At 42.4% G+C, this 13,091-nt stretch overlaps 1 protein-coding gene across 1 annotated transcript in view; it reads right to left on the minus strand.

Annotated features, from left to right (window-relative positions):
• The window catches only part of PAMR1 (peptidase domain containing associated with muscle regeneration 1), a 35,561-nt gene extending 35,098 nt beyond the window's left edge, over positions 1 to 463 (minus strand). The window contains exon 1 of the mRNA XM_072422118.1: positions 80 to 463. Coding sequence (XP_072278219.1) covers positions 80 to 170 — 91 coding nt within the window. The 5' untranslated portion in view covers positions 171 to 463. The remainder of the gene's footprint in view (positions 1 to 79) is intronic.
• Positions 464 to 13,091: the final 12,628 nt, after the last annotated feature.

The following is a 13,091-nucleotide window of genomic DNA, read 5'->3' on the forward strand; positions in this document are numbered from 1 at the left end:
GTTTGCCCCTGAAATAAGAATAAATAAAGAAATGTAAGTTTGGCGTCGGAGGGTGTTCCTGCGGCACAGCCGTACTCACTCGATCCCCTGCTGTAGGTGGTGATATGGAAGGCGTACAGGTAGGACAGCAGCAGACTGGTCCACAGCAACAAAGTCCCTGTTGTATCCATCCCGGCGTTCCGTCTATCCGATCAGAATCCCAGCTTTGCCATTCCTCCAGAGTTTCACGTTTCCCACCGTCCAGGCGATGACATCGTCAAGTAACGCTTCCACCGGGGGTCTTCCAGGCTACGTCACCCCCAAAAAACTCCGCCGACTTAACTCCTCGGTGGCTGTGGGGAATCCCAAGCAAAGGCTGGCGAGTTTTAGGAGAAGCGGGTTGGGAGGGAGAAACGACCCGGGGAAAGCACAGACGGTGGAGGGGGCGGGCGTGCAGCCCAGGTACTGACACGGCACAGGACTCACATGTGAGTGCAAGGAGGACGTCTCGGTAATAATAGCACTCAGCCCCCATCCTGACCTGGCAAGAAGTCTGGAAAAACGCTCTGCGACCAATACATGTGTTTGCAATAACATTCTTCATCAGTGACGCCATCGCACCAAAAACTAATTAAAGATTACTAATTTATGGCAGTGACAAAAAAAGAGAAATGCCAAAAGCCAGCCATCAGTCGCCGAAATCTATATGGACGCATCGCCATACGCACCACCATTTTCAAATTGACGCCATTAAAAAGCCACCTGAAGCTCCTGCGCAGGGTGGGATGATGTCATTAGTCTGCTGCAGGCAGGTGGAGCATTTCCGCAGTCTCTTGTAATTCAGTGATCAGGTTTAGATGTTGTAGTTTGTAGGAAGGCTATAGGGTGGGGGAATGGAACAAAGAAATGTTGTTAAAGGTTGTCATTGGATCAAGTGTTCCCTTTATGGGAGATTTCACCTGGCATGTGAACCAATCAGAACTTTCCGTGCTGTCATGGTCGTGCAGTTGTGTTTTCAGAGTGGGAGGTGCTTAAAGTGCACCAATGGGTGGTCCTTTCATCCGATGATCCCCATTTGATAGCTTGAAGGGAGCGGGCTAGGACAAGTTGCAGACATTTAAATGCCCATATCCGCATTTTTCTTTCTGCATTTTTTAAAGTTGCTTCCAATGTGACAATATACTTATAAAAATGAGACAACACCAGTATTAGTCGGTTAACTAGCATGGACCCCCCCCCCCCTCTTTATTTTATGTCATAGACCACAATGCCTACTACTGTCTAAGCTGGCCCAGCTCCTTTGTCCCTCCCCTCTTTACATGGCCTGTGATGTAACTAATGGGGGAGGAGCAAAGGGTAATACTATATATTATACTATAAACTATATGTCACTTGAATGACAATGGAGAGACAGCCATAATAATGAAGAAGGGGGCACCCACTGACAGTCTCAGGGCTTCTGGATGGATAGCATACAATAAATACACATATAAACCTATAGGAAGATTCACATGGAAATATATTGTCCAATGACAGGTTCTCTTATAGGCACAATAGGTTTTGTGGTCAGGAGGAAAGTTATGTACACAATCTCCTGAAGGTGGCGCTATGCAGAACACCATCCAGCCTGCAAGAATGACAGGGGAGATCTAAACTCCACAAAGGAGCACATAGTTCCTCCCCCTCCTGTTATTTGCTGCTTCCCCCACCTCTTAGACTGTAAGCTCTTCGGGTCAGGGTCCTCTCCTCCTGTGACACTGTCTGTATCTGTGTGTCCTTTTCAACCCCTATTTAATGTACAGCGCTGTGTAATATGTTAGCGCTATATAAAGACTGTTTAATATTTTATTATTAATATTAATGGAGATCCCCGAGCACTGCAATGATTCCACCCATCAGTCAATGAATTGGGGGCCACATCAGCTGCCCCAGACAGACCTCTATAACATTCACCTATGTGAATGTGCCCCGTGTATTTCACCGCCAGTCTGGAATTTTTCCTTATTTTCCTACAAGCAGCCCAAATCCTTCTAAATGGAAAATGAACTTGAAAGCAGCCGGTCGGTGCGGTTTCCTGAGATCACAGCTGGGAGGATGATTCCAGAGAGCTGGAAGTTGTACAGGGCAGCCGCTACTTGAGGGATTCACAGCTCCAACACACATCTGTAATGATGAATACAGAGCGAGGGAATAACTGCAAAACTATTCACCGCACTGTGCCAAACACAACCGGGCCGGCGTACATGAACTGGAAGGATTGTAGAAATCATTGGGATTGGCTGATGTTTGGTTGCAAAATGTAACAGTTTTATTTTTTAACCAGATAACTGATGATTGACAAGCAGAGTGTTAAAAAAAAGTGAGAGTTATTACCCACTTACTACCCTAGTGTAAGCTTTATATCTGCCCTCCAGCATTCTCTTCATTATATCTGACCTCCAGCTTCCACTCCAAAAATTCTGCCCTCCATCTATCTCTTCATAAAATCTGCCCCTAGTCTTATCCTTTATTAAAGTTTTACTTTTTCTAAATCTCCCCTTCAACTTTCCCTGCATTAAATCTGCCCTCTAGCCTTTTCTTCATTAAATTTGCCCTCCAGCCTCCCCTACAGTCTTGCACAGTTGTACCAACTCCTCTCCTATGCTGCAGCAAGTCAAACAGACGCCAACCTCATCTCCTGGTTGGTTGACATCCAGCACCATCTGGCCCATCCCTCCCTGGCCTGGCTGTACCTAGCCACGCCCCTTTAATTCATTGGCTTTCAGTTCTGTCAATCACGAAGGCTCAGCACATGTAGCCATTACCTGGAGCAGTCTGCTGTACTCAGGACCCTCCCTGTAGCCATGATCTGCTTGCATTGCATATAGAAGTGCAGAGAACCAATGATGATGTAAAGATCACATGAGATATATAATGAGAATGGAAAAGATTTAATTCAGACAATGATCGGGGGATGATTAGGCTTATTTACCCCCTTTATGCCATGGGCCAGGTAGTAATAAGCAGCAAACATCTGCAGCTGCTGTTTAATATAAGTGATTCAGCTGTAAAACCTCTCGATCACTTCTGTGCGGCAGAGAAGACATCATCGCTCCTCAGGTGCCTCAGACTCATCTGAAAACCATCCAAAAATTCTTGAGGGCATTACAATTCCAACCTGGAACCACTCTGCTCGGAGCATTTCCCACTTCATGATTGTCGGATCTTATTTCATGTGGCCGAGCAGATCTGTTAAGGATTGCCTTGGAATTCAGGGGTTTTAGTAATCCCTGGTGTCTCCATAAAGAGCACCTGTCTATGAAATCACGCGGGGGGGCTGTCGGTCTTCTTAATATAGCAAAAGAGTTAAAAAACTACAAAAACAGCACAACAAAGGGAAGGGAAGACGCATGGGCCGGTGAAGAGCCACCGCTGTACACCAAGCTTCCCTCTCCTAACTCTCATGTCATTACTTGGCACCAATGTTTTTCATTCTTCCATTGAATATTTCTATTGCAGGGGCCAATCGGCCTTTTTAATGCCCTGGAAAGTAAACCCAACATGCAGCTCTGCCAGACACAAAAATAACCTTTTGGCTTTTTTAAAAACCTCCAGCATGTAACCGGATTCCCCGTTCCTCTCCGGTCATTATGTTGTCATATTTTAGGAACTTTCCTGCTCTGCTGTATGGAACAATAACGTTCAATTCTCCAATTCCGAGACCAGAAGCTCTACTATTAACTGGCCCCTGGCCCCTGGGGAAGGTGTGGTTGGATGGGTGGTTTTCGGGAGAGGTGGGGGGGTTGATAGCTTCCAGAATTTGTTAACCACACAGAAATTGTTTGCTGCGGTTCACCTCGCTCAGATGGAGCACAAAGGCACTTTGGGGCCCCTTAATTTCCAGCACAAATGCCCTGAGGGTCTTAGGATGTCTGATGAGATAATGGGGGCTGTGACGTTAGGAGGTTTTCGGAATATGGAACCATTTTGGCTGAAGGTGTGCCGGCCACGGCTTCTACGGCATCATACATCAAAGTACAGACTTCATTGGTGGGGCTGGGTCAATAGCAACCAAACTAAAGTACAACCCAATCCACAAAATCTCCGATACAGTCTCCAGCAAATTATTATCCAACCTGGATTTCAAAATCAGCAGATTTCTGTGAAATATTACCCGGTAACTCCATAGCTCCCAACTGTCCTTCTTTTGGACCCAAATACCTCCGACCACCTCCTCTGGTGTTTTTGCTTTGCATGTAAAAGTGTCGGCAATGGGTCAATCCCAATCTGATGGGGCCCATGTTGCCTCTCTATTAGAAGTATGGGAGTTGCTGGTGCTGGGTATCTAGGACCACCCAAAATTTTTTAATATTTTACCCCCTTTACTACTAAGCCGTCTACCCATCTCCTGTCCTCATCTACTGGCTTCAGAGATCAAATATGACAGAAATGGGCATTAGAGCTGAGAGTCTGATGAGTCACATGATATGTAGGACCTGATCTTCCCTTATGCTTGAGTGGGCAGATGTTTGCAGTAGGGGGTATTTTTCTTGTAAATGGAGATATTACATAATACTGCCCCCCCCACACACACACACACACACACACACACAATCTATATTACACACCACTGACCCCTGTACTCTGTGTTTTTATGTCTGACCTCTGCATTTTGTATTTCACTCTTCTGACCCCTGCACTCTACTGACCCCTGCACTCTACTGACCCCTGCACTCTTCTGACCCCTGCACTCTACTGACCCCTGCATTCTACTGACCTCTGCACTTTTCATTCCTCTTCTGCGCTTTATGCTACATACTACCTACCCTGACTCCTGCCCACTGTGCATTATATTTTACTGACCCCTGCACTCTGCATGTGTTAAATACTACTGACCACTGCACACTGTGCATTATGCATTACTGACCCCTGCACTCTGCTGACCCATGTACTCTACTGACCTCTGCACTTTGCATTACACATCTGTAACCCCTGCATTTTATGCTAATTCTAACCACCCTGACTCCTGCCCACTGTGCATTATGTATTACTGACTCCTGCATTCTGTGTGTTACATACTTCTGGCCCCTGCACATTGTGAATTATCGGTACTGACCCCTGCACTTTGGGTTTTACATAATACTGACCCCTGCACACTGTGCTTTATGTATCACTGACCCTTGCACTCTGCATGCTATATACTACTGAATCCTGCACTTGGTGCATTATATATTACTGACTAGGGATGAGCGAGTTTTTAAAACTCGATCTTGCGGCGAATTCGGCCATTCTCGCTTACCAAAATTTTAAGCGAGAATGGCCAGTGTAAACTCACCGATCGAGGTCGAATTTTAAATTACAAAAAAAAATCTCTTTGATTTTTTTAACAGTGTGGGATCCCCGGCACTAGAGGTTAATTAACCTCTAGTGCCCCGGGGATCACAAACAGGAGGATTCCCAGGGAATCCTGTGAATCCCATGTGAATCCTTTTGTTATAATTTCCTCGATCTTCCGATGGTTCGAGGAAACTTTTGTGAGAATGCCAGAGGCATTACATACTACTGTTACATACTACTGACTCCTGCACTCTTCGTGTTACATACTTCTGACCCCTAAACACTGTGCATTTTATATTACTGACCCCTGCACTCTGTGGGTGTTACATAGTACTGACCCCTGACCATTACCCCTGTGCATTATGTATTATGTCTCTAATGTACAATCGTGGTGGTCTGAGCTATGGTAAGTTGATCATTTCTTGGGACATCCTTCCAGAGGGTCATTTTGGCCTCTGGGCCCTGCCTTAGTTGGAGCGGTGATAGGAAGGTCTTTTATATTTTATATATTGTCTGCACAGAGGGTGCAACCTGAACTGATACTCCTCTGTGCTGTCCGGAGGCAATTGTGTAAAAGTTGCACCTGAAATGACAATGGATGGCAATATCAAAGAAAAAGTCAGAATTTGGTCGTTTTTGGGGTTAAAATGTTCCCATAACTGCTGGGGACCTGTGGAGGGGTATGAAAGGGGCACACACACTGGCTAACCCATTTCTTATCCAAGAAGGTCCAAAGCCTATTTAAATTTCTAGTTTAAAAAAAGGAGGGGGACTGTTTTTTTAATTAGTTGGACTTTCAGCCAATCCAGCAAGGGGACAACTTTCATTTTTGCCCCATCTGCATAAAAACCAAGACCCATTTATCTGTTGGCAGGTGGCATACTGACCACAAATGTAAGGAGGAATTCTTCCTTCTAGCAACCAATGCAAATAGAATTCTTCACACCCATTTCTTATAACTTAAGCTCCCCAACACCTAAAAAATATGTTAAGGGTTCCTTAAAAGAGAAAAGCTGAAATACACAAAGTCCAAGATGGAACCAAAGTAAAGTATGAACATCTGGTATTTCCAAGTTCCAAATTTAGCACAAATTCTGAGCTGAAACTCTGAAATTCTAAGAAAAGGGAAAATGACTGCTCCTATAAAGTTGTTAAAACAGAGGAATGATGGGAAAGAATTAAAAATTCATTCTCAAAAATATGTACAACATTCACCGTATTTCATGTATGTATTGTTTTCACCTGGCTTGTAGTTAAAAGGAAATATTACCCCATAGGAGCCTGTCCAGACATATGGAACAAAGTCATAAACCCCATTCCCAAATCTGAACCCTTTACACTCTAATGTGGTTTTACAAGATGAAACCTGCTGTTCTTTTTCACAGATCTTATCACAATGACGGGTGTAGTAGCAGTAGCGTTGTTTATTGGTAAAGTAGTAAAGTAACTCACCAATGTCACAAGTTCAAACACTTTTCTGGCATGATCTTATGTTCAATATTTATGTTTCACAGCCAGGAGTTTTATTATCAGGAGCCACTTCCCCATAAAATGTATGAATCACAAAGCACATAATGAGTGGCCCAGGGACTGTCTCCCAAGTCTTCCCCAGCCAGCGCTGAGATCATCCTGGATCTTCTATATTTGTGTTTTGCAGCCATTATGGTATTAGTGTGTGAGTAATGAAGGATGAACAGATGTGACAATTAGCCCAATGTAAGCAACTGGCGAAATCGAAGAGGGTATTGTTGCTTTTTTCCAGCTGCAGCCCTCAAGGCCCATTAATCAGTGCAAGGGTTTATTTTTTCTAATAGCAAAATAACATTGGCACCTATAGACAATATCACCTCTATTATATTTCCTGGCTATACTGCTTATTCTAGCAACATCAAGTCAATTGTCTTTTATTTTAATTTGAATAGGGCAGAAAAAAATAAACCCCACATCAGGCTATTAGGGCTTTTTTAGGTCTATGTCCTGCTAGAGAGTTTCCCCTCACTTCTTTTCCTAAAGACACAACAGGAACAATGCAGAAGCCTCCCAATTTCTTTGCTTACCTGTTGCTCTGATGACAACCTAAAGTATTGAATTTTCCCAAAGCCTCTGTCTTGGTGCCAATGGTCCTTAGGGTAAAGAAATCTCCTTAGTGGGGACACATACAGGAATAAAATAGACAATTACATACTACTGAGTTGTAGACCTGTACCCCAATTACTGACTACTGACCACTATTTTACATACTTCTGACCCCTGCTCTCTGTGTTACATGCAACTGACCCCTAGACTTTGCATTACATATAACTTATCCCTGCACGTTGGGTTACATACTACTAACCCCTGTGTATCATACTAACATAGTACAATAATGACTTTTGACCTTTGCAATTATACTACATTATATATTACTCACCTTGCAATCTACATTACATACTAGTGACCCCTGAATCCTTCATTACATATTATTGTGCCCTGCACCCTAGTTTACATACCTCTGACTCATGAATTCTGTGTTACATACTGCTTATATGCTAAATGACTGAGTACTGACCCTTGCACTCTGTATTACATACTACTGACCCTTGCACCTAGCATTACATAATATTGACCCCTACACTTTGCATTATACATTACTGACCCCCTGCACTCTGCATTACATACTACTGACCCCCTCTACTCTACATTACATATTACTGACTCCTGCACTCTGCATTACATATTACTGACCCTGAACCTAGCAATACATACTACTGCCCCCTGTGTTGCATACTAACATACTACATTACTGACTTTTGACCTTTGCACTCCACATTAAAAATTACTCACCCTGTACTCTACATTACATACTACTGACCCCTGCACTCTGCCTTGCATATGACTGAGCCCTGCACCCTGCTTTACTTACTACTGACCCCTGCACTCTGCATTACATATTACTGACCCTTGCACTCTGTATTACATACTACTGACCCCTGCACTCTGCATTACATACTACTGACCCCTGCACCTAGCATTTTTATCCTGGGCAACCTGTAAAATAAAGGGTTGTTGGTAACTAGAAAAGGGGGCACTAAAGTCCAGTTTTGCAAGGGTGACATTCAGGGTCTCCTGATCCCCTCCAGATGGGTGGGAAGTCCTTGGAGATGAAGGAAAGCTCTTGCTCTCTGCAGCATCTAATAAAATACACACACGTGGGGGTGAGGTGCTTCAAAACTTTTTTTTAAAGTAAAATAGCTGAAAAACAACTTGTTTTTGTTTTTTGGTTTCTCTGCAGCAATAAAATGTCTCCATGGTGCTCTCAACTGTGGATTGAAATTTTATTTTATTGTGTTGTCAGAAGTTTGCATTCCACACTTGCTACATCTCTTCTTTTCCATGTAAATTGCAACATGCCTTGGCAAGAAGCTTCAGGACAAAGGACGACCAAAGGCCGGCGCCTGCAAACAACTCAAAAACAAACAAATCCTTCATAGATGTCATGACATTTCAGATATAAATTCCTCCTCCTGACATGCAGATTTTATTGTGGAAAACACTTAAAGCTAAAGTTTTTCTTTGCAAACTTTATTTTAGACCCAGCATTTTTAATATTAAAGCTCTATGCATGTCTATACAATGGGGATAGATCATGGCAGGAACACGAGGAGGCTTTTGTATTAAGAGTTCACAAAGAAAAGTTGCTGCTACCAGTTGGCTTTTAATGCAATATAATCAGATCAGAAACACTGGGATGGATAAATGGATGGAAAAATGATGAAAACAGTGGGGATAAAGCTAAGTGTTTATAATGCACAATGCTCAAGCTCAAGATTGTCAAGTTTACAAGAGATATGGGTTTTTCATTTTAGAAGCACAGTGGAACCTTTCTAAACAGAATGAATCTTTATGGCCACCATGCAACCTTGTATGCAGAGCCTTCCTGAGCCAACAGCACCTAGCTGGGTCAACTTTGCATTCTGACCTCCATGGGCCAACTGTTCATGCATAACGTCTCTGGGCCAACTATGCATTCAGGACCTTCCTGAGCCAACTTTGCACGCAGAACCTAGCTGGGTCAACTATGTGTTGAGACCGTTCCGTGGGCCAAGGATGCATTCAGGACCCCCCTGAGTCAACTTTGCATACAGAACCTCCCTGGGTCAACTATACATGTAAAACATCCATGGACCAACTATGCATGCATGATCTATACGGGTCCACTATGCATACAGAACTTCCCTGGACCACGTATGCATGCAGAATATCCCTGGGCCAACTATACATGTAGAACATCCATGGGCCAACTATACATGTAGAACATCCATGGGCCAACTATGCATGCATGATCTATACCGGTCCACTATGCATACAGAACTTCCCCACTATGCATACAGAACTTCCCAGGGCCACGTATGCATGTAGAACATCCATGGGCCACGTATGGATGCAGAACATCCATGGGTCAACTATACATGTAGAACATCCATGGGCCAACTATGCATGCATGATCTATACGGTTCCACTATGCATACAGAACTTCCCTGGGCCACGTATGCATGCAGAACATCCATGGGCCACGTATGGATGCAGAACATCCATGGGCCAACTATACATGTAGAACATCCATGGGCCAACAATGCATGCATGATCTATACGGGTCCACTATGCATACAGAACTTCCCTAGGCCAAGTATGCATGCAGAACCATCCTAAGCCAAATTTGCACGCAGAACCTACCTAAGCCAACTATTCATGTAGAACATCCATGGGTCAACATTGCATCCATGATCTGTATGGGTCCACTATGCATACAGATCTTCCCAAGGAAAAATATGTATGCAGAACCTCCCCAAGACACTATGCATGCTTAATATCAATAGGCCATCTATGCATGCAGAACCTCTATGGGCCCACTATGCATCCATAACCTCCCCAGACAAATATGTAAGTAGGACCTCCACAGACCATCTATGCATGCATCCAAACATTTCACATTTTTTTTTGGGGGGGGGGTTCTTTTTATTGGTTGTTACCAGAGCCTTTCCTGTTTCTGGGTGCTCATGTACTTGCTACTCTTTGTTTGCAGCAGGGAGCAATTGACCCCAAGCCTCACTGATCTAGCCCCATAATCGCTCTAGCTAATAATAAAAATAACGCAAAAAATTAAAGTATAAATATAATATATAATATATAAATATAATAAAAAAGGTTTGCAAGCTACAGTAAATCAGCCTGGTATGCTGTTGTTGTATTTCAGCCAAGCTAATTGTAAAGAATCCAAGAAACAACCAAACATACCCAGCCAATACTCGCTGTCGCCGAGACAGTCTGCACAAATCCCACAGTTTTCATAAAATTGCTTACAGCCTTAGGGATCTACCAAACATGTTAATTGAACGGCTTCTGTTTTTTTTATATTTGCCTTGAAATCTTTCCATCCAAAAAGGTTTCTTTAAAAAAATTTGAGCAAAAGCTCAAGTCCCTCTTGGCATTGCCCAGCTTGCCATGTCATTTGTTTATCACAGGTTGGTGGCTTTTCAAATAGGAAGAACTGATGGGTAAAGTTTCCCTTTGACTTCAGTGGAGTCAACATTTGCATAGTTAGGTTGAAAAAAGACAAAAGTCCATCAAGTTCAACCACTGGGGAATAAAACATATCCCAAAAGTAAAAACCCTATAGACATAGTTGATCCAGAGGAAGGCAAAAAAAACACTGGTACAATATTCTCCAACAGGGGAAAACCTTCCTGGTTCCGTGAAGCAATCAGATGTTCTCTGGATCAACAGTCTCCATTATCTTTACTTTAAAACTTTATTATCCAATTATATCCTTTGCAGTGATTTTCAAGGTTTGGAAAGTCACCAGCAAACTGAAGATTTTTAGGTTGGCTTATCACTAATGATAGAATAAACATGAAGCTATAAACCAAGAACTCTGTATGCCATGTTGATCCATTAGGAAATGATTTGTGCCACCTACTAACCTAAAATACGGAATAACCCTCTTATTTTGACAATTGCAGGTTGGAAGGTTCAACATAAGGTGGTGAACAAGGACAGTCCCTGTAACCTGCACCTTTAAAACAAGTTAGCACAGCAGCTCCTTTCCCTTGAATATGTTGTAACTTCAGCAATGTCTGATCCTCACTCAAAGACAAAACAAAACATACGACAGTGAGGAATAAATCAAACTTTCCTGACTCATTTGTTTGGTTTGGGAGGATTTTTCCATGTCTCTAGCAGCTCTATAACTAAGTGTTTTTCCAGTTACCATGACAGTCCATGCTGTTTATACTCCTGTAAAGTTATTGCGCCATTTCAGGCTCCAATATCTGGACTCTCATGTGTGGGATCCAAGTTGGGTCAGTCGGAGATGAGCTTGGGTTTCTCCAGCCACATATTCCAGCCATCAGTTGTAGAAATGAGCCAAATGATTCTCTGGATACAAAGTGGAGATCCAGAAATAATGATCCACCAAATGAATTCTAAAGTTTGTTCTGTAATTATTACACTTATTATTGCCAAAAATATTATATTCAGGAACTGTAATTGGAATGTTGGGTATATTTTCCATATGCCTTTATTTTGATTTTTATCACCATCCGAAGTCCCATCACTAAATTACCACCAAGTGATGATTACAATAGCCAGCTCATTTTTAAAAAAAATGCATAATGAATGATATGTTGCACTCACACCGACCTGCTTCTAGCAATCAATATTTGGCAGCATTTGGGGTCAGAGAGGGAATGATAACATAGAGGTTAGAGGAAGGCTTTGCAACATGCCCAACCTGAATCAGCCTAATTGCCTAAAATGCATTGGGCTTTAAATTGTTTGTTGCTAACTTTAAACACATTCATTTTTTTCTGAAAGTTTGGATGGCACAGGGAAGTATTAGGAAGTTTTTTATTGCTGCGATTGTCCCCACTAGTAAAAGTTTCCATAAAGACTTGAGCTAAGAAGAAATTATACAATATGGGTGACACCTATATGACAAGAGATTTCCCTTTTTATATTGAAAGTTCCTCCTACTTCCTCTGGTGTCTGGGGCTGGACGTAATGGGAAATATGAGGTCTGTATATTAAATAAGAGGACTGATATAATAACTGACTTTTATTTATTTATATGACAATTCTAATGCTCATCCCCTTCAATATCCTCTCCATTCACATTTAAGCGTTGATGTCATTGATGGTGGAAGGTGTGGAGCAGATCAGTTTCTGCTGTTTTGAGTTATCTGATGTTTTTTTTGCAGTTACTGCATCCATTTACTGCAACACAAAGCGTGTTCCTTTATTCACTGAATTCAATTTAGGAAAAAGAAAAAAGTCCCAAAATGCCAAATCTGGTGAATATGGAGGTTGTTCCATGGTAGTAATGAGTTTGTCGGTCACAGAAAGTGCTGTGTGAGAAGGAGCATTTTCCTGATGAAGAATGAAACCATTTCCCACATTTCCGCCATCTTTTCCTGACTCTTTCTCTCAGCTTTGTCTTCCTTTTTATTAATGTTGGGTCACTGTTGTGCCTTCTGGAACCCATTCTGCCAAAATGATGCCTTCATGTCACAAAACACGATGACATGGCTGTGAATTTGGACTTTTTTGATTCTTGGTGATGAAGGTGTTTCCAGTGACTGTGGTTTTGTTTCAGGATCATACTGGAAGATCCGGGTTTCAGCACCAAGTGATAACTTTTAGAAAAAGGTTCGGCTTCACCTCAAGTTGCTGCAGAATGTCACACGAATTTCTTTTTGCTTTGGTGTGAAATTTTACTAAAAATATCAAATTGATGCTTTTATCAACTTTTACTCAGGATT

The sequence above is a fragment of the Pyxicephalus adspersus genome, chromosome 9 (assembly GCF_032062135.1).
Source record: "Pyxicephalus adspersus chromosome 9, UCB_Pads_2.0, whole genome shotgun sequence".
NCBI classification, from domain to species: Eukaryota; Metazoa; Chordata; class Amphibia; order Anura; family Pyxicephalidae; genus Pyxicephalus; species Pyxicephalus adspersus.